General features: G+C 52.2%; 1 protein-coding gene across 2 annotated transcripts in view; it reads right to left on the bottom strand.

Annotated features, from left to right (window-relative positions):
- RYR1 (ryanodine receptor 1) overlaps nucleotides 1-27,110 on the bottom strand; it is a 117,281-nt gene that overhangs the window by 67,496 nt on the left and 22,675 nt on the right. For both annotated transcript variants that reach the window (XM_082367486.1, XM_082367487.1), the window contains exons 21-47: nucleotides 26,284-26,388; nucleotides 25,962-26,065; nucleotides 25,375-25,458; nucleotides 24,262-24,569; nucleotides 23,233-23,435; nucleotides 22,141-22,315; nucleotides 21,693-21,901; nucleotides 18,373-18,767; nucleotides 17,284-17,416; nucleotides 16,292-16,452; nucleotides 15,672-15,837; nucleotides 13,540-13,626; nucleotides 13,139-13,365; nucleotides 10,969-11,581; nucleotides 9,156-9,425; nucleotides 8,612-8,812; nucleotides 8,166-8,277; nucleotides 6,757-6,903; nucleotides 4,971-5,244; nucleotides 4,105-4,219; nucleotides 3,887-4,019; nucleotides 3,411-3,505; nucleotides 1,998-2,133; nucleotides 1,565-1,751; nucleotides 1,371-1,479; nucleotides 869-989; nucleotides 607-776 (exon numbers count right to left, since the gene is read on the bottom strand). In XM_082367486.1, coding sequence (XP_082223612.1) covers nucleotides 607-776; nucleotides 869-989; nucleotides 1,371-1,479; nucleotides 1,565-1,751; nucleotides 1,998-2,133; nucleotides 3,411-3,505; nucleotides 3,887-4,019; nucleotides 4,105-4,219; nucleotides 4,971-5,244; nucleotides 6,757-6,903; nucleotides 8,166-8,277; nucleotides 8,612-8,812; nucleotides 9,156-9,425; nucleotides 10,969-11,581; nucleotides 13,139-13,365; nucleotides 13,540-13,626; nucleotides 15,672-15,837; nucleotides 16,292-16,452; nucleotides 17,284-17,416; nucleotides 18,373-18,767; nucleotides 21,693-21,901; nucleotides 22,141-22,315; nucleotides 23,233-23,435; nucleotides 24,262-24,569; nucleotides 25,375-25,458; nucleotides 25,962-26,065; nucleotides 26,284-26,388 — 5,040 coding nt within the window. The remainder of the gene's footprint in view (nucleotides 1-606; nucleotides 777-868; nucleotides 990-1,370; nucleotides 1,480-1,564; nucleotides 1,752-1,997; nucleotides 2,134-3,410; nucleotides 3,506-3,886; nucleotides 4,020-4,104; nucleotides 4,220-4,970; nucleotides 5,245-6,756; nucleotides 6,904-8,165; nucleotides 8,278-8,611; nucleotides 8,813-9,155; nucleotides 9,426-10,968; nucleotides 11,582-13,138; nucleotides 13,366-13,539; nucleotides 13,627-15,671; nucleotides 15,838-16,291; nucleotides 16,453-17,283; nucleotides 17,417-18,372; nucleotides 18,768-21,692; nucleotides 21,902-22,140; nucleotides 22,316-23,232; nucleotides 23,436-24,261; nucleotides 24,570-25,374; nucleotides 25,459-25,961; nucleotides 26,066-26,283; nucleotides 26,389-27,110) is intronic.

Raw genomic sequence — 27,110 nt, 5'->3', positions numbered from 1 at the left:
CCTCTTCTGTCACCAACTTGTGTAGACTGTCAACACTCGCTGTCTCCAATACCTCACCTCTCAGCCTCTCTCTCTGAGAGGGGCTCGCTCTCTCTCTATATATATATTTTTTGGTTGCACCGCATGGCATATCGGCTCTTAGTTCCCTGACCAGGGGGCAAACTTCCACTGTGCCCCCTGCAGTGGACTGCCAGGGAAGTCCTCCCAGGCTCTCCTAAACCCTTTCCCATAAGGCTTTAGCCCCACCACCTCACTGAAACTGCTTCCTCCATTTGGCCAAACCAATGGTGAGTTATCAGTCTTCATCCTAACGTGGCATTGTCACCTTCTATTATTATTGTTCTTGTTGTTGGTGTTGTGCATGGGTCTTTGTATCTCCACGGTGCTGAGCCATCACTGAGAATTCTTTTCTATAACCTGAGGTGTTGGAGATTTCCACCCACCCTTTCCCAGAACTCAGAGTTTTTCTTGGTTTTTGTTTTCTATCTTGATGGTGGAGGAGGGAGGATTATGATATGTACACAAGTTCAGAACAAACAAAAGTGCTGCCACTATTCCCATGACACATCCCACTCTGGAGGCCGGGAGAGTGGCCAGACTACTCACCGTGTCCAGCGAGGCGGCCGCCCGCATGTCGGGCAGGAAACCCACATCTAGCACATGCAGCAAGAACTCCTGGTTCTCGATGCCGTACACGCGGTCCAGGAAGAGCACCATCGACGCCTTGTGGTCCGGCACAAAGGATGCCGACATCTTTGGCTGTACCAGAGCCCCATCTGTGGGCAAGAGAGCGGGGTCAGGGCTGCCCTTGGGGTCCCTCTGCTTCCTCCCCAGCGTCACTCCCTTGCTGAGTCCCGCCCCTCCGCACCTTTGCCCAGGGTGGGGATCTGCAGTGGGAGGCTGATGATGCCCACGAGGTCGTCCAGGGGCACGAGGGAGCGCAGGATGGCGCGGATCCGCAGGGCCTCGCCTTTGCCGGCTTGGATTAGCTGGAGAGGGGAGGTGGGCATGTCATCAGGCACCCCCTGCCCCATGTGGTCATTCCCCCATTCCATCCCTTCCCGACCCACTGGCAGGTAAAGACTCCGTCTCGTGGAGCTAACTCTAGAATTCCCAGCCCTGACCCCTCTGCCTGTGCTTCTCCCCCTGCAGCCCTGACTACCACTGGCTTTCATTGCTTGATCTCCCGCACTGGACTGAGAGCTCTGTGGGAGTGGGGCCAGGGGCTCTCTCGGCCACTGGTGTGTCCCCAGCATTGCCTAGCCCAGGACCACACACATAGCAAGAGCTAAATCAATGTTGTTGAATGTCTGAATGAAGAGGTTCAAGGTTGGCTGTGCCCGCCCCCCAGCCCAGCCTTCAGGTCTCACATGCATCTCTGGTGCACAGCGTCCCAGCAGGTCGATCAAGGCAGCGTAGAAGGACATGATGGCGTGTCCAAGGTGCACCCGGTTTTCTTCGGGAGGCTCCTCCCCGAAGCTGCAGAGGAAGGCGGGTGGTGTGAGGAGGCAGCAGGGGCTCGGGGAGGGTGGTGGTTCTGTCGAGGAGGGGGCAGGAGACTCACAGCTCACGCCGCCGGTCCCTGCGGACTCCTGGGCCATCCCTCGCGGGGTCCTCGGAGATGCGGATGGCCTCTTCGATGGTGGCCAGCAGCCCCGAGCTGCCCTCGCCCCGCAGGGCAGGCCCGAAGCACTCAGGCTTGCGGATCAGCAGACGCACCACCACGTTGGCATTCTCCTCCACGCTCTCACCTGGTGGCTCGCGGGGTCAGGAGGCCTCATGAGCCACAGCCCAGGGTCCCTCCCTGGACGGCCCCTGACCTGGCACCCCAGGGGTGAACGTCAGGCCCCTGTTGACCTCCAGACCCTGCCCCGCGCCCACTTGCAGGCATCCCTGCCCAGGCCAGGCCTGTGGCCCAGTCTGTGGGCCACACCCGAGGGAGGCTTTAGCCAGTGACCCCCAGCCTCCCGCCCTATTACCGCCGCCCCTTGCCTCACCGTTGACGAAGACAGCGAAGCGCAGGAAGTCCAGGTAGCGCTCGCCGCCGCAGGGGTTCCAGCCGATGTCTGGGTACCCTTTGGCCAGGAGTATGGGGCAGCTTTGGAGGCCACAGCCTGCCAGGTAGGACACCACCTGGGGGCACAGGAGGCTCAGCCAAAGGCTAGACCCACACCTCCTTCCTCCCCAAGGCTCAAGTCCCTGCCCATCCCTGGAGCTCCGCAATCCAATTTGGATCCCTCAGCAAACAATAACCCTCATCCTCCACCATCATTTCCCACCTGGACCATCACAGCCACCTCCTCCCTGGGCTCACTGTTCCCTTCAACCCCTAGTCTGTCCCCCACACAGTCAGAGAGACCCCTACTGTCTCACTTAGGGCTAAAGCCAGAGCCCTCGCTGTGGCCCACAGACCCTCCACACAATCTGCCCTTGTCAACTCCCTGCCCTCACATCCTAGCACTCACCCTGTCTCCCTCTGCTCCAAGCACACTGCTCTCTCTGCTGTTCCTCAAACTCATCAGGTTCACTCCTGCCTCAGCGCCTTTGCACTGGCTGCTTCCCAGCTTGGAATGCTCTTCCCCCTCATGTCCATATGGCCCCCATCTCCTTCAGAGCTTTACCTGAAGGTCACTTTCTCAGTGAGGCTTTCTCTGACCACTCGTGTCTAAACTCAGACACCCTCCCAACACTTGATATTTCTCTCCCTTGCTCACGTTTTTTCTTCCTTAACACTCGTCATTAGCTAATACACCACATATTTTACTTCTTCATCTTGTTTATTATCCACCCTCCCAACTAGAATGTCAGCTTCACAAGGACAAGGATTTTTGACTCTCAATCACTGTCATACCCCTACTGCCTTGGATGGGTCCTGACACATAGTAGGTGCTCAAAAACATTTGTTAAATAATAATACCATAATAGTAGATAACTGTCAGAGAGTGCTTACTGCTTTGTAAACGCTTTCGTGAGTTAACTTATTTAATCCGCAGAACAACTGTATGAAATTGTTTCTATTATATTCATTCTACAAATGAGGAGATGGAGGCCTGGAGAATTTAAGCCACTTGTCCAAGGCCACACAGCAAGAGAGTGGGGCTGGGAGTGGGGGTGGGGGCGGGGAGTTGAATCTAAGTTGCTGAACTCCAGAGCCCATGCCTTTCACTGCTACACACAGAAGCAGGGAGCACAGAGGGCCAAGAAACGTGCCAAGCCCACGTGGCTGGGGAGGGTGGGGTGTAGATTTTCACTCAGCCCCGTGAGCGAGTGACTGGGTCCTGTCCCTTTGCTGCAAATTATTCCCCTTCTGATTCAGTTCTGGACCATGCACAATGGCACCCATAGAGTGGGACCCAAATCAGCAGGTGCCCCAAGGGGCCAGGTATGGGCCAGGCCTTCTCCCTCCACACCTTCTCCAGATCCTGCTCCTGCAACGCCAAGGCCAGCTCGTTGTTGTCAATGACAGAGGCAGCTGCCACGTCCAGGGGCGTGGAGCCCTTCATGCCTGTGGGGGTGAGAGGCAGTGAGAATGCTCTTCAGAGGTGCCTAGCTGACTGTCTCACTTTTGCTTGCCTCACCTCCTCCAGGAAGCCCTCCTTGACCACCCCTTTTCCAGCCTGGGTCAGGTGGCTCCTCTGACTGTGCTTCTCCATCCCAGGCCTGATCAGTCCAGGCTGACACTGTCTGGGATGGGTTTGTCTACCCCACTCCACTGTGAACCCCATTAGGGCCAGGCCCAGGGCTGTCTGGGTATCCCCAGCACTGCTCATTACAGGTCCAGATCCAGGGTGAGTTGAGAGTGAGTGTTTGTTAAATGACTAAGTGAGCCAGCGGAGAGCAGGGCCAGCCTGGATGGACCGCCAGGAGTGGGCTCAGGGTTCCTCACCCAGGCCAATGCCGCTGTTCTCCAGCAGGTAGCTCAGGTGGTCAAACATGGAGCGCTGGTTCTGCCGGCTGATGCGGCAGAAGTAGCAGAGGAAGCGGCAGCAGCTGGTCACCATCTTGGGGAAGCGGATCTCCTGGGCAAGCAGGGTGGGCTGGTGGTCAGTGCCTGCCCTCTGGGGCCCCCTCCCCTGAGCTCCCCAGCCCACGCAGCCCCCTTACCTTGGATTCGCCGCCCCCAAGGACATTCACCATGACCTCCATGACTGTCTCATGCATGCCCAGCGCCCGCATCAGGTTCGGGTGTTGGTAGAAGACTCTGTTGTTCATGATGTTCCTGTGGACAGGTAGAGTGCACGGGGTCAAGTCCACGGAGAGCCTCCAGACCCCTGCGGGAGCCATCACCACCACTGTGGTAACAGTTAACATTTACTGAACTCCTAGTCTGTGCCCGGCACTACTCCCTTTACAGATCTGAACTCATTCAATCCTTATGTCCACTCTGTGATGCGGGAACTGGAATTATCCCTCTTTCACAGACAAGGAAACCAGAGGATCCAAGGTGGGCTCCCCCTGGGGCGGAGATCTTTATCATGTTGCATGTTGTAACCCCAAGTGCCTAGAAAGGGCCTGGCACACAGTAGGTGCTCAATAGATGTTTGCTGAGTGAATGAATGAGGCTCACTTGGCGCTGAGTGCTGAAGACTATTGTTATCATTATTATTATTACTGTTATTACCACTACATGAGCTCACTGAAGCCGCACCACAACTCTTCAAGATAAGCGTGGCTCTTCCCCAGTTTAGAGATGAAGAAACCGAAGCTCAAAGAGGGTAAATCTTGAGCCAAGAGTCACAGGTGAGTAGGAGCTGTTACCCAGGGGTGGGTGGAGAGGTAAGAGGGGGGGACATTACCTAGGGAGATGGGCTAGCTGCTGGGAGGAGCACACCACCCTGAGGATGGGGCAGAAGTGGGGAAGGACACATTATTGCATCCAGAGGACGTGAGCCGGTGGACAAGCTTGAGCCAGAAGGTCTCCCCTCCCTTCCCCGGGGATGTGCAGAGTCAGGGGAGGGGCGGGGCCTCACCCAATGCTCTGGATCATGAGGTTTTCCTCCTGGGGGCCCATCTGCACGATAAGCAGTGACCGGATCTGGCCAAGGCACTCAAGCAGACTCATGGTGTCCTCCACGGAGGAGGGTGAGATGGTATAGGCCCGGGGCAGGGCACGCAGCAGCTCCCCGAGTCCATCGTACTGCCGGTGCAGGAGGCTGAACATGGCCCGTACCAGCTCGGGGCTCTGCACAAAGTCCTCTTGGGCCCAACGCACCACTGTGTGGGACACCAGCTCCTGCAGCGACTCTGGGAAGGGGACACAAGGGTAGGAACACTCTTCCTGACCAGGGCCTTGAGCGAAAATGGTACAGAGGGCGCCCCTCTTTCCAGAGGGCTTCTCAGTTGCTAACCATTCACCTCCCGTCCTCCTCCTGCCAGGAGTGGGCAGATTCTGGCAGATTTTGTTCTGTGGCTCTAGGAGTCTCCCTATCCTCTTCACCCTATACCCAGACCATAAGTGCCCCCCTAAAAGCTTTAAGAGGAAAAAGCACTTGTATCACTGCAAAGTACCAGAGCATTATTCTGAGCACCTTTGAAAGTGCAAGTGGTAATTCCATTTGTTCTGTAAAAACACTGCTGATTTTTCATCATGGGAGACAACAGACACAAAGAAAAACGGTGAAGACTTTGGTGTCATCTGAAAATTATGTCAAAAATGAACTCTTTTATTTTCCCTGGCGATGTCCCCGGGACTCTCCTCTCCTATATCCAGCATCCATTTCTCTCCCTGTCTCTCTTTCTCTCCCAACCCTTTTTCTTCCCAGGATTTCTGGGAGAGAAGACAGATGTCTCCTGTGTCTCAGGGTCAGAAGAAACCTTCCTGCACTGGCACTGAATGATGGTGTCAATTCATGACCTGTGACATGTCCTACCTTCCTTCCATCTGCTCTACACGATCTGGACCCATCACTTCTGACTTCATATTCTGTACCTCCCCTCCTGCTCACTCTGCTCCAGCCACACTGGTCTCTAAACGCACCAAGCATGTTCCTGCCTCAGGGCCTTTGCACTGGCTGTTCCATCTGTACCAATCATCTTTCCCCAGATCTTTGCATACCTCACTCCCCCACTCCAACCTCTCCATCTTTGTCCCTCTCTCTCCTCTCACTCAGCTTTAGTTTTCTTCTTAATATGTATGGCCATCTGATATTATGGTATATGTATATTTGTATCTTTTGTAATATTCTAAACTCCTTGAGGGCAGGGACTTTGACTCTTCCCCCTACTATATTCCCTGGCCCTACCAACAGTGCCTGGCCCAGAGTTGGCCCAATAAAATTTCTTGAATGTAATAGAATAAACCCTCCACCAATGTTAGGGACTCTGTCCTTGTTATATGGTGTTAATATATAGTTTGCCTAATGACCCATGGGCCCAACATTTATCATGGCTGCTTTCCTAACCCCTCAGCATAGTAATCACTTTCACCAAGAAATAAGGGAAAAACAAAGAAAAGCCACAAGTACATGGAAGCCACGGTGGTGCATTAGTTGCCCCATCCCAAGGTTGGATGTATGCCTCTGCTCTGGCAGCCATGCACCACGCTGTTCCAACACACACACTGTGCAGCCCCAACTTTGGGGCCACGCCTCCAGCATGCCTCCTCTCTCACCCCTCTCTCCACTCCTCCTCTCTCATTAATACCCATCCACCCGTCCCTTGGGCTACTCCTGGTGGCCTGTCTTGGACCCAGAAACTCCCCAAGCGCAGGGCTGCTTGGGCCACCCCTGTGCCATCCCTGGTGGCCCCAGTCCTCACGGGGTTTGTGCTCCTCGGCAGGTGGCTCCTCCTCCGGTTTCTCCTCCTTCTTCTTCAGCAGCCGTACCTTCTCCAACAGGCCCATCAGGCGGCTGCCCAGGGTGGCTTCTTCCTCCGGTTCTTCCTCCTCCCCCGCCAGCTGAATTCCTGGAGGTGGTCAAGAAGGGAGGGCATGTCATTCATCATTCATTGCTTATTAATCGCCTCTTATCATTTACTTCTTTATTCATTCATGTGTTCACTCACTCATTTCTCATTCATGTGTGCATTCGTGGGGTTTTTCATTTGTTTCTTTATATGTTCATGTTTGTTCATTTATTCATTCCTTGAATCATTTGCCTTTTAAATCAACTATTGCAAGTATCTTCAAAGAACTAAAGGAAACCAAGTCTAAAGTATTAAAGAGAACTATGATGACAATGTCTCATCAAACAGAGAATATTAATAGAGGTAGATAATGTAAACAATAACCATATAGAGTTGAAAAGTACAAAAACTGAAATTTAAAAAACACTAGAGGGGTACAACAGCATACTTGAGCTGGTAGGAGAAAGAATCAATGAACTTGAAGATAGAACAACAGAGGTTATCCAGTCTGAAGAAAAACTAACAGAGCCTCAGAGACCTGTGGGACACCATCTAGTGTACCAACATACGCATAATGGGAGTCCTAGAAGGAGAGATGAGAAAGGAGCAGAAAAATATTTGGAAAAATAATGGCCTCAAAGTCCCAAATTTGATGAAAAATATTAATCTACACATCCAAGAAACTTGGTGGCCTAGTGGTTAGGATTCCTGGCTTTCACTGCCATGGCCTGGGTTCGATCCCTTGTTGGGGAACTGAGATCCCACAAACCGCATGATGCGGCAAAAAACAAAAACAGCTCAAGTAGGATAAATTCATTGAGCTCCACACCTAGATACATCATACTCAAACTGCTTAAAGGCAAAGGTAAAGAGAAATCTTGAAAGCCAGCCAGGGAAAAATGACTCATCACATATAAGAAAATCTCAGTAAGATTATCAGCTGACTTATGAGAAAAAATAGAGGTCATCCATCCATCCCTCCAGCCATCCTTCTTTTCATTCATCCAAACCAGTCAGCCATCTCTTCACCCATTTCTTTATTCGGCCATCCTTCTCTCCATCAATTCACACACTCTTCCATCCAGCTATAGCCTACAGCCATTTGTCCACATATACATCCACCCAAATACCCATATAAACATATCCTTCCACTCATCATCTACCTGTTCACTAACATGTTCATTCATTCAGTCACTCATTCATTTTACCAACAGTTACTGCACAAATACTGTAGATATTTAAGATCAGGAAATCTTAGGAAAACTTCAAGACAGGTCTCAAGAACAAGTTTGGGAGGAGGATTCTCTGATCTCCTCTCTTACCACAGTGTGTCAGCAGGTCTTGATGAAATTCGAGCAAATCCTGTTGGATCTCTTCAGGGACAGGACAATCTTCCTCATCCTCAGCATTTTTGAAGTTCAATAGCATGTTGATCTAGGGGAAGGTCAAAGATTAGAATGAGGGTCAGAGACCCCAGAGCAGGAACTCTGAAGTCAAGGATCAAAGATCCAATCGTGAGTTCCTGTCTAAGGTCATTAGTGAAGAATATCTGGGCGACTAAAGGTTCGAAAGGAGTCAGGGTCAGTCTGCGGTGACTCAGAAGTCTGGTTCAGAGAGAGGTAGAAGAGTAACAGATAAGTATATGGATAGGGTCAGAGGTCAAGCTCAGATTGAGAGGTTAAGTGAGTATCATCAGTGATCAGAGTAAGGGGAGAGGTTGAGGTTGGGTTTAGACAGTAAGGCCAGCTGGGGTCAGGGGTCAGAGGACCTGCTCCTGGGGTGGGGAGCGGAACTCGCGAGTACGTCGGGCAGTCTCAGCTGCAGTCATGGTGAAGGCTTTCACAAGGGTGCCGTAGCGGTCCCTCTGGTTGGCCTGGAGCTTGTCCACGTAGCGCTCTGCAAAGGCTGCAAGAGACTCCACACGGTGCTGCAGCTCTTGGTCACAGAAATACTCCAGCAGGTGACACATCTGTGGGATGACAGCCATGCAGTAGGAGGGATGGTGGTGAGACCATCAGGACTTCCTTGAAACTTTTCTTGCTTTCTCTCCCCACTCCATAGCCCTGCTCTGGTCCAGCCACCACTGTCTCCTGCCTGGATCCTCAAGCCAGCCATCTCCATGGTCTCATCCCTCTAATTCACCTCCCACATGGAAACCAGATAGCTCATTCAAAGCCAGCAGCACTCCACTGCTTTATGCCCTTCCACAGCTCCCCACTGCCTTGGGACAAAGTCCAGACTCAAGCCCCACCAGACCCTGTATGCCCTAGCCCAGAGGAATGGAGGCTGGAAAACAGGAAGAATCAGCCCACCTGTAACTTCACAGACTCCGGCAACTTCATCTGGAGCAGCCCCTCCTCCAAGTCGTCTTCTTTTTCCCCTTCTGCTGTCTCCTCTTCCTCTTTTTCCTCATCTTCCTTCTCCCGTGCCTCTTCCTCCTCATCCTCCTCCTTCTCCTCCTCATCCTCCTCTTCCTCCTCTTCTTCCTCCTCCTCCTCTTCCTCTTCTTCCTCAGTGAATACTTCAGGCTCAATCATCTTCAAGATCTGTTTCACATCCTCATCGCCAAAGATGCCCATCACCTATGGGACAAAGCCTGGGTCTGTCACTGTGGCCTGCAAGGCTTCCATAATCAAGACCCAGCCTCACTCTCCAGATATGTTTCTCCTGCACAGGCCAGATTCATTCCTGCATTGGCTGTATATGATTCCTCTTACAAGCAGGAATGGCATCCCCCTGCCCTGCCATCCATCCTCCTTAAGATCCCCCCAGATCCACACCCTGTGTCCCACGTACATGGCCCAGACTACATAGCCAAACATGAGCACCTCTCCCTTCACAAGGAAGTGTCCTTTTTCCCAAGCTTGAGCATTTGTTACTCTGTAACAGGACACACCCTACACCTGAGGCCCTCATATCTCCCAGCATATGCTAGCTCTCAGTCAACATAATGAAGATGCTATCAGATGGAAGGAGAGCAGGTAGATAAAAGGGAAAAATAGTGGCGAAAGAGAGAGAGATGAATGAATGGGGGGAGGACTGGGTGACTGGGTGGATGAATTAACAGATGGAACAGTAGAGGTTTGACGAGGAGATGGATGGATGGGTGGATAATGAACTGAGAGGTGAAGGTAAAGGTGGAAGAAGAGATGGTGGGTAGATGGATGACAGGATAAATGATGTATAGATAGGTGGGTGGATAGATGGTTTGACAGACGCATAAGCAAGTAAATGAGTGGATGGGCAAATAGATAAATGGGTAAATAACCAGGCACTGGGGTAGGATGGATATGTGGATGGGTGGATAGGTTTGTGTATGAAAAATCGGATGGATGGATGGATATATGGAGGAGTCATTAGATGGGTATGTGAATGAAAGGGGTACATGAAATGAAGAAAGGATAGAAGGATGGAGAACGAGTGAATTAAAGGGTGTAGATGGTTGGATGGATTTGTGGGTACGTGGATGGGTCTTAATATATATGGATAGAGAGATGCATGGATTGATGGACAGATAAGTGGAAGATGGAGAAATGGATGAATCTGTGGATGGGTGGATGAATGGATGCACAGGTGGAAGGAAGATGATGGTTGAATGCATGAAGGGAAAGATAGATTAATAAATAAATGGGTAGGTGGATGGATGAATAGATGAAATGGTGGATGTAATGATGTGTGAATGAATGGAAGAATGAATGGACAACTAGATTGAAAGTTAGATAGATGGATACATGTATGGATGGATGGATAATTGGGTGGAGACTGGAAGGATAAATAGGTGAGGAACTTTTGGATGGAAAGATGGGGGTATGTTTGAATGAATAGGTGGATGGATGGAAAGGGTGGTGGAGGATGGATGAATGATGGTTGGTTGGATGGATGAATGGAAAGAAGGAAGTGATTACTAAACAGATGAATAGATGGCAGACGAATGGATGGAAGGAAAAGTGAATGAGTAGATGATAGAAGGATAAGTTGGAAGGTGAAGGGTATATGGACCGAGAGATGAACGGGCAGTTGGATGTATAAATGGGAGGGGAATGTATGTAGGTATGTATGTACGGATGGATGGATGATTTGGAATGTGAAAGAACAGGACAGAGGGAAGCAGGAGGAAGTCATTACCAGCAGGGTGGACACAAGCTTGAGCACGGGCACAAACTGGAACTCCACGGAGCCCCCGACAGGGTCACGTGCGTGCTGCCCACCGTCTCGCACTGCCTCCCCCAGCATTCTTAGTGCTTTGTCCCGAAGAGCCTCCAGAGGGATGCTGGGGCTGAGACGGGCTGGAGCTTCTGCCACCCCAGCAGCTGGCAGGGCAGCCACAAAACAGGGAGCTAAGAAATGGTGTGGAGGCCGCAGCGAGGTGGTGACGCCGACACCAGGAAGGCCGTAGCGGCGGGGACCATTATCTGCTCTTTTTCCAGGCGGGAAGAGGGTGATGGCACGGGTCTCAGGAGTGAGGGGCACGATGTACTCAGAGAGCATGGAGCGGCGGCTGCGGCAGGCACTTTCGAGATGGATGCTGATGAGGAGGTCGTAGTAACCTGCACGCAGGGGGCCGGGCAGGTGCGCGTCTTCCAGGGCGTGCAGCAGCTGTGCCTGGTCCACGTGGCTGCACAGAGCATGTGCCACGCGGTTGTTGCCCAGGGCGCACACAGCGCGGTAGAGGCGGAGGGTGTGCGAGTGGAACCGCTGCAGGTCCAAGCGCTCCGACAGCTCCAGGATGTCCATGCATCTGCAGTGGAGATGGGCCACGTTCAGGGACTCAGCAGGCAGAGGAGGTGAGAGACAGAGACACAGACCACAGAGAGGCAAAGAGGTGCTCAGGTGAGTGTTGGTGGCCCCAGCAGCGAATCCCAGTGTTCTGCTGGGTCAAGGTTCTGTGAGGTCTGTGGAGCTGAGTCTAGGAGTCTTTTAATGGTTCTGGAAGTCCCTCAGTGGTCTGGGGGCTCCCTGACATACATCTGGGATTTGTGGGATGGTCTGGTACTCTGGGGATCTAAGAGTCCATGGGAAATATCTGGTGACCCTGAGATGTATCTAGGATCCCAAGTTGGGTCTGAATCCCCCTCTGGCAGGTCTGAGTACCCTGGTTATATCTGAGCACCACCAGAATGTAAACTCCACCAGTACAGGACATTTCTGCCTCTTTTGTTTATTTGTTTGCTTGCTATATTCCCAGCACCTAAAAAGGACTTAGCGGGCTTCCCTGGTGGCGCAGTGGTTAAGAATCCACCTGCAGGGGAAACGGGTTGGAGCCCTGGTCCGGGAAGATCCCACATGCTGCAGAGCAACTAAGCGAGTGCGCCACAACTACTGAGCCCGCGAGCCGCAACTACTGAAGCCCGCGCGCCTAGAGCCTGTGCTCCGCAACAAGAGAAGCCACCGCAATGAGAAGCCTGCGCACCGCAACGAAGAGTAGCCCCCCGCTCGCTGCAACTACAGAAAGCCCACATGCAGCAACGAAGACCCAACACAGCCAAAAATAAATAAATAAATAAAGGAATTAGCAAATAGTATGTGCTCAATAAATATTTGTTGTAGGAACAAATGAATAAATGGGTGTGTCTGAGGCCCCTGGGGATGGGTCTGAGTCCTCCTGGGCAGGTCTGAGTCCCCTGAGTTATACAAGAGCATTACTAGAATGTCCGTTCACAAGAGCTTGGTGTCTCCAGGCTAGAATTCTGCTGTCACACAGGAGGAGCTCAGAGCTATTTGTCCAATCAGTGAATAAAGGAAAGATGAAGCATCTTCCTGGGGTGAGTCTGGGATCCTGGCCACATTTAGAGTCCTTAAAAGCTTTCCTGTCATCCATGTGAATACTCTTTAGCTCGGTGTGTCTGGGTTCCCTGGAGCAGGTTAGATATCTCCAAGGGATACCTCTAAAGTCTCCTGGGTATGTCCAAGAGAACCTGGGGTGCCTCCAGGCCTGTCTGAATAATGTGCAAGACTCTCTGAGGTGCACTTGAGGCCCCTGGGGTGTTGTGTGGTCTCCTTGATGTGGATCTGGACTCCCTGCAATGGGTTTGGAGCCCGTGGGTGAGTCTGGAGTCCACTGGGGTGTTAGCTGGGGATGCCTGGGCTGAGTCTGGGTCCCCTGAGGTGGGTCTGAGCCTGCTGAAAGGGATTTAGAGCCCCCTGGAGTGTTATCTGGGGATGGTAAGGTAGGCCTGGGGCTTCCTGGGGTGTTGTGTGGAGTCCCGGGGTAGTGGGGAGGGGCACCGGGTGGGATCCAGACCCCAGAGGGCTTGCAGTATCCGCCCCACCCCTGGGCGCCGGGGCTGTCCCTGACCGGTTCTCCTCGGGGATGTGCAGCGCCATCATGGTCAGCGGCTCCTGGCACTGCACAGCCCAGCCCAGCCGCTCGCCCGCACGTCGCGTGTCCACCTGCAGGAAGTGGTTGGGCATGCGGCTCCACGACACGGGCATCAGCATCTGCATCTCGAGCCGCGGCGGGCACTGTGGGGTGGGGTTCTTGCGCTCGCTCATAAACATGGCGGCCGACAGCGGCATGATGTTCTGGGGACACAGGGGTACGCACATGTCAGGATTCCCCACCCTGTCTCTCCTGCCACTCTGTTTCCAAGAAGCCCTCCCGGATTTCTCCCCCCACTTCAGCCGCTCTGCCAGCCTGACCTCCCATACCTCTGTCCTCAGCCTGCCCCCCTTAGTGCCCCATCACTGCACCCTGACCTTCTGCTTCCCCAGCTCAAACTGGATGACGTTCTGGTGTGTCGGCAGGACAAAGACAGCAGGAAACAGCTTTGTATTGGGTTCCACCTGGGAAGGGAGAAGAGGGCAGGGTGAGGAAGAAGACGAACTGGAGGTGGTATTGACTCTGGATCCCCGACTCGGGAGCCAGTTGCCCCAGCCTGATGCTGCTGGTGTCTACAGATCCAAACTCAGGCACTGGAGGCTCCACAAGAGCCCTGAAGTGGCTCATGGGCTGCACCACCTCTGATCCAGTGAGGCCAACCTCCTCCACCTCCCCCAGGGCAACCTGTCGTCCGGGTCTTCGCGCACATCGTGCCCACCCCCACCCACGAATGCCATTCCTGTTTCTCTCCCAAGCACTTACTTAATCTTCACAGTTCAAAAAGCGTCCTCTGACTGCCTTTCCCTGCAGCCCCTCTGATCTTTTTTTTTTTTTAATTTTTATTTATTTATTTATTCGCCTATTTATTTATTTGGCTGCGTTGGGTCTTTGTTCCTGCACACGGGCTTTCTCTAGTTGAGGCGAGCGGGGGCTACTCCTCGTCACAGTGTGCGGGCTTCTCATTGTGGTGGCTTCTCTTGTTGCAGAGCGTGGGCTCTAGGCGCGCGGGCTTCAGTAGTTGTGGCACGCATGCTCAGTAGTTGTGGCTCGCGGGCTCTAGAGCGCAGGCTCAGTTGTGGCGCACGGGCTTAGTTGCTCCGCGGCATGTGGGATCTTCCCAGACCAGGGCTCGAACCCGTGTCCCCTGCATTGGCAGGCGGATTCTTAACCACTGCGCCACCAGGGAAGTCCCGCCCCTCTGATCTTTGAAGAGAAACCCACCCAGGTTCTAACACAACAAACACCACTATCTGTGAAGCAGTCTTGCCAAACCGGAATCTAATCCAATCTAATCTGGACCCATCTCCCAGTTTGCAAGAAAATACAGGGGACAGAGGAAAATGTTTAAATGACACCTCAGGTGTGCATCAGCCGGATTCAGCCTGTGGGAAACTAGGCCAGCACTCTTCGGATGGTAGTATGCACACGAATGCCCTGAGATTTATTTAAAAAATCAGATTCTGATTGGGCAGGTCTGGGTAAGAGCCTGAGATTCTGCATTTCTAACAGGCTCCCAGGTGATGCAGAGCCTGCTGGTCCAGGGACCACACTTTGAGGAGCAAAGTTCTACCAGACAGACAGCTGGTTTCTTCAATGAATACATTTCAAAGGGGAAAAAAAGAAAAAAATGGAAGGGAAATCTACATACGAAAAGAGACTGAAGGGACTTGGCAACCAACTAAAACATATCGCCTTATTTAGATTCTGATTCAAACAAATGGTAAAAAGACATTTTTGAGACAACCAGAGAAGTTTGACCATGGGCTGGATATCTGGGGATATCTAAGAATTCTTGGGGTTTTTTAAAAGATAATAGTGGTATTGTGGTTATGTTTTTAAAAAGAATCCTTAACTTTTAGAGATACATACTGAAAAGAGACAACCCATATGATATCTGGGATTTCCTTCAAAATCCTCCAGTGGGTGTGGATAAAGATGGATCAAGGTTGGCCGTGAGTGGGTACTAGCTGGAGCTATGTAATGGGGACATGGAGGCTCATTATGCTATTCTAGTTTTGCATATTTTTTAAATTCTCCATTTAAAATAAAGTTTTATAAAATAAATAAAGTTAGATGGATTAAGGGATAGATAGCAGATTCGTGGTAGTAGGTATATGGGCATTCATGATACAATTCCTTTAATTTTGCTGTATGCTTGAAATCTTTCATAATAAAGTGATGAAAAGGAAAATCCCACCTTAGAATTTTGGCCCATCCTAGGATGTTCCCTGATTGGTGAAAAGGTGGCGACTGGTATCACCCAGCCCAAGAGGGATATGGACCTCTCTCCAAGGTCAAGGCTCTGCTCTGTCTCCCCCTTTCTGGATGTCAGTTCGATGAATGGTTCACCTAGGTGGTCTCCCAGGAACCTCCCAGCTCTGGCCTGTCCTGAGGCTGTTTTATCCTGTCTCTCTGGGGTCTGCCCTCAGAGGGTGTCTGGGAGGGCTGTCCCGGGATGCTGAGACACGAGGACGCTATCGCTAAGTTGCTGAATGAGGGCTGGGCTTACCTGGAAAAAGGTGTTGCTCTCTTTGCCGTTGGCGGTAAAGGTCATTAGGCCAGTGGCCAAGTCCACCAGGCAGCCAATGACAAGGTCCGTGTGGCTGACCCGGCCCTGCTGCCCGGGGCTCACGAAGTCTCCACCCCACACCATGTAGCAGTTGCTGCACTTGAGGCTAGAGGACACAGGAGTGATCAGTGCCCGGATCGTCAGCCGAGGCGCTCTGGACCCTGGACACCCCCTTCCCTGAGCTCCCGGAATACCATGACTCAGAGCCCCACCCCCAAACACCCGCCACCTGCAGACCTGAGTGCTGAAACCCCTCACCCCAGACCCTGAGCCCCTCGGAGCTAGAATTCTTAGAAGCTGGTGGGGGAAAGGAGTGTTTCCAGAACGAGGAGAAGGAGAAGGCGAGCAGGAGGAGAGAATAGAAAAAGGAGGTAAACTAGAAAGAGGACGGCAAGATGGAAGAGGAGGAGAAAATGGAAAAGAAGAAGTGGACAAAGAAGAGGAGGAGGGAAAACACAGAGCAGGAGCCGTGGGAGGAAGACGAGCAGGAAGAGGGGAGGAAAGGAGGAGGCGCCCAGCGCTGACCTCCGGTCTCCCACGGCCCCCGCCCCGCCCCGCACCTGCTGTGGATGTTGCCTTGCTCGTCCCCCATGGTCACCGTCACCACCCGGACCTTGCTGAGGTCGAAGTTCATGTCGTGCTGATGGTAGTCGGGGGTGACCCAGCCCACCCACACGCAGCTGGGCTCCTGGCCGGCGAAGACCCTCACGGAGTAATAGTACTGAAGAGGCAAAGAGGGGACCGGTGGTCAGTGGGCTTCCCTGAGACTCTGAGTTGATTTCTCTGGATTCTCAGTGTCCTCTGGGAGTTTAACAAGAAGTTGCTGGATTTGAGACCCCCTGGGTCTGTGTCCCTCTGTTTCTGTGTTTACTGATGTATTCCTAGATTCGGGAATCCTTTGGGCCTGTTTTGTGATACACCCAAATTTGGGTCCCTCCCCAGGTTATACAGCAAAGTTATAAATAAATAATAGCTAACAAATAGCTCACAAATGAACTCACTTAAATCCTTACAATCACCATCAAGTGGATACACTTTTTATCTCCATTTTACTGATGAGGAAACCATAGCGCTTCCCCAGAAGAGAAGACATAGAGCCGTGAAGTGACACCCAGGTAGCCCGCGACCCTAACCACTAGGCTGTTTGTCTCAGAAAAGATTCCAGATTTGGCGAATCCCCAAACTGTATTGGAATAATTGTGAATTTTGGTTCCCAGGAATATACTAGAATAGCTACTAAATTTGGGGTGTTGAGTTTATATGGGTGAACCCAAATATTGGGGTGCCGAGTCTATGTTGGCTTATCCCTGGGATTTGGGGGGCCCTGGGAGTTATACCAGTGTGCCCCATGGCTTCATTGTGTTCCCTGCAATCTTTAGGCCCCTAGCTATACGGATTTAGGGGTTCAAAGGGTTAAATTGATGTGTGCTGTATTTTGTGGTCTCCAGTATATATTGGTGTGTCCCCAGATAAGGGCAATTACTGGGGATTACGGCATGAAGTTTGGAGATCTGGGGGGGGCGGGCTGAAGTTGAGGGTCCCCGGTTCGCACCGTGGTGGTATTGAGGATGATCTCAGGGTCATCACGGTCGTCAGCAGGCACCACCTCGTGAGGGAGTCGGGGCAGAGTGGGGGTGGCTGGTGGCTGGGTCATCATGGCGGCCTTCTTGGCCTTGAACAAGAACCTGGTGGTGAAGAGGAGAGGCTGTCATGAGACTCACTCTCAAGCCCAGCTCCCCAGCCTTCTCCATCACAACGTTTGTGCCTCCACATCCATCCTAAATAAGCCCCGTTTCTAATACCCAAGGCCTCGCCTCTAGAGGGATGAAATTCCCAACTGCACCAACAAAGTCCACCCTGGAGGAGCTCTGTGCTTTCGGATGCCGGGTTACCCAGATTTAAAGGTGGCTCTGGGAACATGGAGGTTCCCTTGGGGAGCATACAATGGTCCCCTAAGTCACCATTTCTCATATGGGTGCTAAAGGCATTTGGGAAAGGACAATTCTTCATTGGGCACTGTCTTGTACATTGAAGACATGTAGAATCCCTGGAGCCCCCAGCAAGCAGTACCTCCCCCCAAAACTGTGATAACTAAAAATCTCCCATCATTTCCAAACATCCCCTCAAGAGACACAGAACTAAATCCTACTGAGAACTACTGCCACAGTAGGGGAAAAGCAGATTTAGTTTCATTTCAAATTTAATGCCCTTTGAGGGTCTCCCTTGAAGTTAGTTTTTGGGGGGTACATTTGAGACACAGAAGTGACCCCAATTTAGAAGACCAAAGATGTTCACTGGGATACCTTGGGGTACAGTCAACTTTCCCAAGATTCTGAGGTCCCCTTTAGTGTTCACAGATAATGAAGTCCATTTGATGAAAAGCTTTGGTACCCCAAGGACCGTGGAGTTCTCCATAGATATAGTGGGGCATCCCGATTTTACATTCTCAGGGAAATTAGAGCATCCCAGGGAAATAATAGCGTTCACTCGAGACATAACAGGATCCCTCAGTAATCTGACCCCATTTAGCATATATGGGCCCACTTTGGGATACAGTGGGGTTTCTCAAGTTATTGAGGTTGCCTAATTGGGGGTCCCAGGACAGACCCCCAAACCCCACCCTGCCCCACCCTTGACTCACCCTCTCTTCTTGTTCTTCTCTGTGGTAGCATCCTTCTCATTCTCTGCCCTGGGAGGCTGGGCCTCTACCCCAGCCTGGGCGGTGCCCCCGGATGACCCATCCTTGCCAGTTCCTTCTTTGCCCAGCTCAGCCTCGCCCCAGTGCCCAGCTGAGCGGCGCAGGTTTTCATAGTCGGGATCGGGCTCCGCTGCCCGGGCCTCATCCTCAGCAGGAGGCTGCAGGCCAGGGGGTGCCAGAGGGGTGGCCCCCGCGGTGCAGCGGAAGTGCTGGTGGAACTGGACCGGAAGGCTGAGCCGCAGAAAGAGCATCTCCACCAGACTGTTCTGGGAGCCCCACGTGCGGTGGGTCAGGCGCAGGCAGGGGGGTGTATCCACGGTGCCGTCCACACGAGTCACCTGTGGGGGGGAGGCAGGAAGCACTGAGCCAGGAGGGTGAGCTAGGCCATTGGTCCTAAACCTTATTACACACAGAGTCACCATTAGGCCTTAGAGCACTGTGTGAGAATTAGCCAAAGACTCACTCCTCCGAGCGTACAAACTCCCATGGGACACACAGCTTGGCCGTGGGGTGTATTCAGCCTTCTGTCTACCTTTGTCTGGACACCTTTGTACAGTGGGCAGCCCTGGTCAGACACTGGAATCACTTGGGGAGCTTTCAAAACCTTCCTGCGCACAGGGCTCACTCCAGACCAGGTCATCCACCCATTCATTCTTCCGTCCTTCCATCCACCAATCCATCCATCCATCCATTCACCCATCCATCCATCTAACACTACACGAATATTTCCTGAGCACCTACTGTGTGCCAGGCACTGTTCCAAGTGCTGGGAACACATCAGTGAACAGAACAAGGTCTCTGCCCTCCTGCTCTCTTGGGGAGACGTCTTGGGGAGAGCAGCCCAGAAGGGTCAGATTTTTTTAAAGGCTCCCCAGATGAATTTTTGTTAGACTTGTTGTTTGTGGAAATGTAACACTCAGAAGAATGCACACATCGTAAGTGCACAGCACAATGAGGTTCTGGAGGGACCACGCCTGTGTACCCAGCACTCAGATGGAGAAATGGAACACCACCAGTCCCCCTGGGAGCTCCCTCGGTGCCCGTTTAGTCCCTACACTCTCGAAGATAGTGAGGGATTCTGATGAGGGAAATGCACCGACCTGGCCTAAATAAAGGGCAGGAGCTGAGAGAGGGACAGGCGTCTGGCCTGTGCGCTCCAAAGGCAGACTCTCAAGTTTTCTGGAGACTCCATAAACAACTGGAGCAGTTCCCTTTCTTTGATGCCCCACCTCAAGTTGACCTCCTCAAGGACCAATTGCCAAGAGAGACCTCTGCACTCCTCACCAGCCAGTGAATTCACCCCAAAACTGTGCAACCAAGACTGTCTGCAGGGTCGTTTTCTCCCCTCTCTCTCATCTCTCTTATAAATCCTGTTTTGCCTCTGCTCCTTGGCAAGCCTACTGACCATCTCCTTCCTGTGATTGGTATGCAAAGTAACTAAATGTCCGATGATTATTCGTTCACAGTTAACACCCTTCTGACTTAGCACATCACAGATTAGCTTTGCCCATTCTTGAACTTTCTGTGAATGGGATCCTACAGTATGTGCTCTTTTGTGTCTGGCTTCTTTCATTCAACATTACGTCTGTGAGATTCGTCCATGTGGTTGTGGGTAGGTTAGTTTATTCATTCTCACTGCTGTCTAGCATGCTGTTCTTTGGGTTGAGAACACCATCTGGCAGTGGCAGGGATTGGGAGGTTCACGTCTTCCCCACCATCCTCTCCCGCCCCAGGCACCTCTCTGGTCTTCGTGCTCCCACTCTCGCCTCCTACAATCCACTGTCAATAGAGACCTTTCCAAAACTCAGATCTAGACTGGACATTCCCCTGTTTAAAACCCTTCCGTTTTTACCTAGCCTTAAAATGCCTTCCCACAAATTATTTATTAATTATAAAGAGAAAAATAGTAACTTGATGGTGGAGAAACTTGGCAGACTCCACCATAACCAAATAGTCAAAGTTAATGTAATCAGTAATAAGACATAATGATATGATGTGCCGCCCTGATATTCTGCATCAAGAAGAACACAACCTCTTTGCTATGGTATTCGCGCCAAATACATGAGGAATATTCTGCAAAATAACTGGTCTGTACTCTTCAAAAATGTCAATATCATGACAGACAAAGAAACACTCAGAAACATTCTACATTGAAGACTAAAGAGACATAACAGCTAACTGCAACGTGTAACTGCGGATTGGATTTTGGACCAGAAAAATAAAAAGAGACATCATTGCCACGATTAACAAAATTTGAATATGGATTGTAAATTAGGTAACAGTATGTATCAATGTAAATTTTCCTGATTTTCATAACTGCAGCTCTGTAAGAGCACAGCCTGTTCTGAAGAAATGCACATTGAAATATTTAGGGATAAAGAGGCGTGATGTCTCCAACTTACCTAAATAATTCAGGAAAGAGAAAGAGAGAGAGAATGTGAGAGGGAGATCTGAACGATGCCTAGGATGGGAAAACTGAGGCTCAGGAGGAGACAGTCACAGGCCCAGGTCATACAGCAGGTAAAAGGCCAACTCCAGGTCTGATTCTAAAGTACCAGCTGAAGCTTAGCCACGTGGAATTCAAGTTCTTCCCAGGTTGAGAAAAAGACTATCACTTCGATTTATGCGGGTTTTTATTGTCAGAATCTGACCCTGAGTTTAACCTTGGGAAAGAAAGGCACTAGGGTCTAAAAATTAGGATACCAGATTAATGAAGAGTTACTAAAAATAAATAAACCCATGGGAATTCCCTGGCGGTCCAGTGGTTAGCACTCCTTGCTCTCACTGCCAAGGACCCGGGTTCAATGCCTGGTTGGGGAACTAAGATCCCACAAGCTTACTGCTGTGCTCTGTGGTGCGGCAATAAATAAAACAAACAAACAAACAAACAAACCCCCAAAATACCACCATAGATAACAGTTAGTAAGGAAGGTGTCAAAATGTACCCAGTGATTTATATTTCTTTAAACCTTGTTGTAGGATTAGATAGTTATAAGGGCTGGAAATGTCCACTGGGGTCACTTAATCCAGCTTCTCTTGTCTCCCTTCCCCCATTTTGTAGGCACGGTACCTGGAGCTCAGAAAGGTGTAGTTTGCCAAGGTTATACCCTACAAGGCAGCCCTGGGAGCCCATGATCCTGACACCCACTTCTACACGGTTAGTGGGCTAACAAAGAAGCCAAAGAGAAGCTTGGGGAAGAGAACTGTGGGGAGAATGAGATTTGGAAGCAGATCAGAGCGTACTGAGCGGGGTTGGTCCTCACCTCATAGTGGGGATGCTCAGGGCGCATGGCCTCAAACTGGGGAAGGCTTTTGCTGAACCAGGTAGTGACCGGGCGCTGCATGTTGATGGCAAATGGCTCAAAACCTTCCTGGAGGCCACAGATGGCAAAGAACCGCAGGGAGCTCACATCCTGGCCCAGGTTCAGGTGACCCACCTGGCCAGGTCCCAAGCTGCAGACGGGCAGGAAGCCTAGTGGGAGGGGATAGATGGGCAGGGGTGAGGATAGATGGGCAGGGGTGAGGATAGATGGGCAGGGGTGAGGATAGATGGGCAGGGGTGAGGATAGATGGGCAGGGCAGGGCAGGGGCAGCCATGGGGAAGGAGGTACTGTGGAAAGAAGGGATGGAAGAGTCGGGGGCTGGAGGGGACAGCGTAGGGTCAGGTGAGACGGAAGAAAACCAGAAAGGGGCCACAAGGCCAGCCCTCACCATCCCCAATCTCAATATCCCGGAAGGCTGTTTCAGAGCCTGAATCGGACATGAGGACCTCGCCGTTGAGGGTGAAGATAATGGTGTTCTCTGTGAGGTCGATCATGCAGCCCACGACATCACCTGACTGCCAGGGACGCCCAAACAGTTCACTGCCCAAGTGCCAGCGCTGACCCTGTGAGGAGGCAAGGGGAAGATGTGGTGCAGGAGAGACACGCAGAGGAATGGAGAGATACAGAAGCAAGGGGAGACGTAAAGATACAAGTGTCAGGTCCAGGGCATGTGGGACAGAAGAGGGTTCACCCCCACGGTGTCCCCCATCTTACCCCACGTTTGCATCCATGATCCTTAAAGGATAAGCTTTCATGCTTTCCCCTCCCACTAATCTCTGTATCTCATCCCTTCTGCCTGGGTTCTCTATTGTTTCCATGACTGGGGCTGGGGTTACACAGACCACCAAAGTGCTAGTGGAGGGTTGGGGACAGCAGCAAGTAGAGGGGTGGAAAGGAAAAACTAACCTGTCAATGTCCCCCATACGAACCCAAATATACCCATATGCCCCCAGAATAGATAAATGGATAATGAGATGGATGGATACGAAGCAGGGTATATGGCTGGATGGAAGAACGAAATGAAAGCTGAGAGTCTACCTGGGTTGATGCAGGGAAGGAAGAAAGTGTAGACAGACACATAGGTAGACGGATGGGTGGATGGATAAATAGATGATGTATTTATGCATTAAATTATTGGATAGATGAATGGATAAATGAAATCACAAATTGATTAAACAGGTGAATTGCTGAACTAACAACTACATGAATAGATGGCAACGTGGATGACTAAATGATTCTTTGGACAGATGAGAAGGATGGATGAATGGACAGACGGATGGTTGGATAGAGAGATGGATGATGGATGGACATATGCGTGGACAGAGAGAGGGAAGGATACGTGGAAGAATGATAGATGAGTGGGAAGGTAGAGTCAGAGATGGGCGGACAGAGTGAGGCACAAGTAGAGGCAGGGCTGGAGCCTGTCAGCTGTGGGAAGGACCACAGAGCCAGGCAGAGTGGAGCCCAGGGAGCTACCCACGCGGTGCCCATTGAAGACATAGGCCAGCTCATCAGCTCCCAGCTCCACATCAGGCCGCAGCTCAGGCCTCGCCCAGCCCACTCGCATCTCGCCGGTGGTGACTGCCTCAAACTCGAAGTACCAGCGGCCGCTCTGCACCACATAGGATTTCTCTGCCCTGAAGATGCGCACCCGGTCCCAGCGAGACTGCCTCTCCGCCTGACCTACAGATGGGGTCAGGCAGAGTTAGAGAGGCTGGGTTGGTGGGAGAGACCAGGAAAGGTGAGGGCCTTTCGGGGGCTGGGAGGAAAGGGACAATTCTTGGTGTTAGGGAAGAACTGGGGAATCTCAGAGCAGTCACAGAGAGGCAGGAGGGACCTACTGAGACTTCTCCTCCATCCCTCTGCAGTCAGAGCTTCACAGAGGAACTAGTGACAGAGGCATGGAGGAAGAAAGTCGGGTCAGTCACGGTCATGGTCCGGGGTGAAGGGTCAAGATTAAGGTCAATGGTAAGAATCAAGGGTTGAGAGCAGGATCAGGAAGAGAGAGTCAGGATCAGGGAGGGGATAGAAATTGCGGCTGGGGACAGCGGTTAAGAAATTGAAAGTTGAGGACCACAGTCAGGGTTAGGGGTTGAGGCTGGGATTGGGGGGTCAGTGATAGGTCAGGAGTCAAGTTAGGAGTAGGGATTAGAGGCTCTCTAAGTCCTTGGTTGGGTGGCTCCATGTTATAGCTACAGTCGAGAGGTTAGGAGTTAGGGGTCGTAGCTGGGGGTCAGGAATTGGAGTCAGGGTCAGGGTTAGCGCTCACTGGGTTCCTGGTCTGGCTGTTCAGTGTCGCAGCCGTAGCCCAGGCAGGGCTTGAGTCAGGTCAAGGTCAGTGGTCAAGATGAGGTTCAGGGTCAGGGACAGAGTGTCAGGGTTGGGGGGAGAGGGTCAGTGCTGTAGATGTAGCCCATTGAGAGGCGAGTTGGGTCAGAGATCAGGAGTCAAGGGCCGGCGTTAGGGTCAGGGTAGGGGTCAGGGTCAGGGGCCTGTGGTCAGCACTCACTGGGCTCCTGGTCGGGCGGTTCAATGTTGTAACCGTAGCCCAGCAGGGTGCGCACGGCCTGGCAGAGGCTGTCCCGGTTGCTGCGCTTGGTGGCCTCGTCCAGCAGGCGGTAGGGCACAAGGCGAGGGTTCCGGCGCGCAGGGATGTCCTGCACAGAGCTGTAGGTCCAGCCCTGGGCCACTCGGTCTCGTGCCCACACATTGTGTCCGTTCTCCGCCAGCCGGTCCACCAGCATCGTCTGCGCGGGCGTCAGTCTCACGTGGCTCAGGTCCAGAGGCGCCGGCTTGTACCCATTGCTCATCATGTACCTGCGGGTGTGGCGGGGTTCGGTGGGACAAGACCCTCACCTCCACTTCTAGGCTCTGTGCTATGGGATCCCTGACTTCTGACCCTTGTCCTTAGGATTCCATGATCTTTAGCCTTGAGCTTTGAAATTTCTGACCTTTGGTCTCTGACATCAGGGTTCTATGACTCCCTTAAATAAGCTTTGATATACTTGACTTCTGACCCCAGGATCCTGTGACCCTAGCAAGGGCTTTGACTTCACTGACCTCTGGCCTCTGTGACCCCTTCATCTTGATTTTGGGAGCCTCGTCTCTCACCCTGGAACTCTCTGACCCCTCACTTCTAACTTTGAGGCTTCTTACCTCCGATCCCAGGACCCTATCATTCCAAACTCCTGGCTTTGGAGTCCTTGACCTTTGAACCTTGGCATCTATCCCCAGGACCTCTGATCTCTCATCTATAATTTTAGGATCCCTTACTTACAACTCTAACAATTTCTCACCTCTTTCCATTGACCCCTCACCTCTAACTCAGAGATATTACCTCTGTTCTCTCATTTTCCCGGACTCCATGGCAGACCCTGACCCTGGGTCCGACTCACTCCCACTCTCTCTCGGGAATGCCTAACTCCGCATTCCTGACACCTCCCCAGGACACTCACCACTGACTCCAGAGCCCCGACCCCTGGTCCTATGACCTCCACCCTAACCCACAGCCCCTTGGTTTCTGACCTCAGCCTCCCCCCACCTCAACTGCTCCAGCCCTCACCACGGCATCCCCGGCCCCCTACTCTCTCCCCCACGTGGGGTCCGGGCCGCCCACACTCACGTCTTGGGGAGTTTTGTCTTCTTCAGGTTGTCTTCCGCCTTCTCGTCCGCCATGCCCACATGGCAGCCCAGCGCCAGCAGGGTCCTGGGGCGGGGGGTGGGGGCAGGGGGACAGGGTCACCCCACGTGGCCTCCCTGCCGCTGGCGTCCTCTCCCCCAGCCCAGCTCCGCTCATCCCCCAGCCCCTGTCAGCTGTCTCTGGGTCACTAGCTCTCTCCACCTCTCTTGTTCTGGTTTTCTGGGCGTCTGTCCCATCTCTCTCGGTCTTGATGTCTGTGTCTCTCTGGCTCCTGACTCTCTCTGTTTCTCTGTTGCTCTATCTCTTTGACTGTGCTTGTCTTTTCCTGTCTGCTTCTTTCCTTGTCTCTTCTCTCTCTTTCACTCACTGAACATCTCTCTTTATGCCTCTGTCTCTTACTTGCCCTCTGTCAGTTTCAGCCTCACAATCCCAGTCTCCCTCTCTCTCTCTGCCTCTCTTTTGTCTCTTTCTCTCTGTCTCCCTCAGTCTCGGTCTCGCTCTCCCTGTCTCTCCTTGCCCTCCCGCCCAGCGGTCAGGCCCGGGCCCCTGCTCCCTGGTCACCCCCTCACTTGAGCGTCTCCCCCGACATCTGCAGGTTGTAATTCCTCTCGGGCTCCGGTAGGCTGTGGAAGTCCACGAGACACGGATGCAGCCTCTTATTGTCATCCCGAACCTGGAGAAACTCCAGAGTCAACTCCTCGGTTCCCCTTCCCTCCCCAGCACTCCCAGACTGTGACCCCTGGCCTCCCCGACCCGTTCTACCACCCAAGGAGCCCCTGATGTCCCCAAGTCGCTTCCCCCAGCCGCCAGCCCCTCCCAGTTAGTGAGCAGTTGCCACTCCACCACAGCCAGCCTAGCCTCTCTCCCCCGCGCTGCACGCAGCCCCCTCACCAGGCCGTAGGTCCAGCCCTGCTCAATGCGAGTCAGCGCCCAGAGCTCATGGATGTTCTCTGCCAGCTTCTCCCGAATACGCTCCAGATGGGGAGGCAGGACAATCTGGGGGCAGGTGACATTGGTGAGGTCCCTGCTTCCCCTCCAGTCTGCGTCGTGACCCCTCTTCCCGAGAACATGTGCGAGCCCTGAACAGTTCCCCAGAGAGCTCTTTTGACCTTTCCTACTGCCGAGCCTTGGTCCCCATCACCTCACCCTGCCTCCAGGGTTGATGTCCGGCTGAGTAAGGACTTAGCAGCCTCAGAATTAAGGAACTATCTGGGAATGGGTCTGTCTCCCCCTGTGGGCTGGGAGCTCCGTGAAGGCAGGGCTGGGGCTGTCTCTGTCTCCAGCATTTTCCCAGCCCTGTCCAGCCCAGAAGGGGATGCTCGTGAAATGTTTGCTGAATGAATGGATGAGTCTCTTTCCTTCTCTGTACGATGAGAATCAGAACAGTATTAACTCATGATACTTACTTTATAAGGGTTCAGTGAAATCATTTACATAAACTACTAAATGTTATATACAGTGGACCCTCAAACAATGTGGGCTTCAACTGCGTGGACTTTTTTTCAATAAACGTAAATAGTACCTGCATTTTCATTTTACAGATCTTTAACTAAGTGTGGGGAAAAGCTTGTGTTTGACAAGAGATCACAATATGCGGAATCAAAAGAACTGGGGCTTGAGTCCTGATTCTATCCAAACTATTTTAGCTTCCTGCCCTAGGGTGTGTCATTTACCAATTCCTTTGTTTTTAAGACAGAGAGAGCAGTGCTGGGACTTGC

The sequence above is a fragment of the Balaenoptera borealis genome, assembly GCF_965194805.1.
Source record: "Balaenoptera borealis genome assembly, chromosome: 19".
NCBI classification, from domain to species: Eukaryota; Metazoa; Chordata; class Mammalia; order Artiodactyla; family Balaenopteridae; genus Balaenoptera; species Balaenoptera borealis.
This window is presented reverse-complemented; position numbering and strand designations above follow the sequence as displayed.